The sequence below is a fragment of the Halyomorpha halys genome, unplaced genomic scaffold (genome assembly GCF_000696795.3).
Source record: "Halyomorpha halys isolate HHAL.00 unplaced genomic scaffold, Hhal_1.1 Scaffold1338.1, whole genome shotgun sequence".
Taxonomy (NCBI): domain Eukaryota; kingdom Metazoa; phylum Arthropoda; class Insecta; order Hemiptera; family Pentatomidae; genus Halyomorpha; species Halyomorpha halys.
Genome location: NW_027106577.1, coordinates 98,693 through 100,303, shown reverse-complemented (window position 1 = coordinate 100,303; position 1,611 = coordinate 98,693). Strand labels below are relative to the sequence as shown.

Sequence of the window (1,611 nt, the reverse complement as noted above, 5' to 3'; positions counted from 1 at the left end):
TTATAACTTAAGTAGTAAATGATGGAGGATAAAGTAGAGACAACTGATTGTAGAGATCCTAAAGAGGTGATTCTTGGAGAATTAAATGATAGGGTGGTAGTATTGAATGAAAATGATGAAGATAATGTTGTCCAAAACATTAAAGGTAGTAATGACTTACCGGTAGAAAATAGTGTCCATGAAAACGAATTAGTGGGAGCAAATTCAAAGGTGGATCCTAAAGAGGTGATTCTTGGAAAATTGAATGATAGGGTGGTAGTATTAAATGAAAATGATGAAGATAATGTTGTCCAAAACGTTAGAGATAGAAATGACTTACCGGTAGAAAATAGTGTCCATGAAAATGAATTAGTGGGAGCAAATTCAAAGGGGAATAATAATGATAATTTTTTAAATAATGCCATGTTTCAACAAATAATGACGGCTATAGCGCAAATTACAGATGGTATGAACAAAATGGGACAAGAGTTGGGGAATCGAATAGAAGCATCAAGCATGGAGTTGCGTGAAGAAAACAGGGTAAGATTAACAGAGTTAGAAAATAAAGTAGATAAAAAATTTGAAGAAGTTGAAACAAATTTAAATGTAAAATTGACCGAACAAAACATTGAATTATCTGAAAAAATTAAGGAATGTCGTATGGAAGAAAATAAAACGAGAGAGTTGGTAGCTGATTTAGAATTAAAACATAAGCGGGATGTGGAACAGCTAAGCCAGGAGATAAGAGAGAGCCGAGATGTCAGAGTTTTAGGGGAAGTAACTCAGGGAACATCCATAAATACAAAAAATGTTGAGAAATTAAAATTCAGGGATAATAGGCAGGATGATCCATTTGAGTTCATTTTAAAATTAAAATCACAAATAAAATTGTATATGAGTTGGGAAGAAATTAAGGAAATAATTCAGTCACATCTTTTAGAGTCTGCGTATTGTTGGTTTTTAATAAATCAAAACAAGTTTCATAATTTCCAAATGTTTATGGATGAATTTATATCTAATTTTGGGAGTAAAACTTATAAAGCTTACCTTTTAGGAATTTTAAATGGGGATTATTTAAATTTTGAGAAAATGAGTCCTACAGAATATTTAACTCATTTCTCGACAAGAATGATCACAGCAAAAATCTTTGAGGAGAACACTCTGTGTAGTCTTTTTAACAGGCATTTTGGTGAACGGGTCTACAATATATGTATAAATAGACGTGTAGGAACCATATCAGAGCTATTTGATGTCTTAAATATGATACCAAGACATGCTATGGTAAATGATCTTAGATCACCGGGAAATAACAGTTTTTTTTATAAGCACCGACCATGTGCAAGTAACAGCAACTGTGACTATGTACCAAATACAGATTTTAGAAATCAGGGAAATGTTTCTAAACCTCATAGAGCTGCACATAATCATTTTAATTACAATTCAGAAAGAACCGCAGAAAACAATTGGCGCCAAAACCTCACATACAGTAATAGGGGTCGGAATTTTAACCCAAATTATCGGGAACAAAATTCTAATAATCCGTTAGAAGGGAGATACAGAAATAATCAGATAAGCAATGGGTCAAGGCAAAATGGGAATACTTATAGTAGTCAGAGAGGGTATAGGAATAAC

General features: G+C 32.7%; 1 protein-coding gene across 1 annotated transcript in view; it reads left to right on the top strand.

The window, feature by feature from the left end:
- The window catches only part of LOC136795189 (putative leucine-rich repeat-containing protein DDB_G0290503), a 7,801-nt gene that overhangs the window by 520 nt on the left and 5,670 nt on the right, over positions 1–1,611 (top strand). Inside the window, exon 2 of the mRNA XM_067044954.1 lies at positions 28–836. Within this exon, the coding sequence (XP_066901055.1) occupies positions 28–836 (809 nt within the window). The remainder of the gene's footprint in view (positions 1–27; positions 837–1,611) is intronic.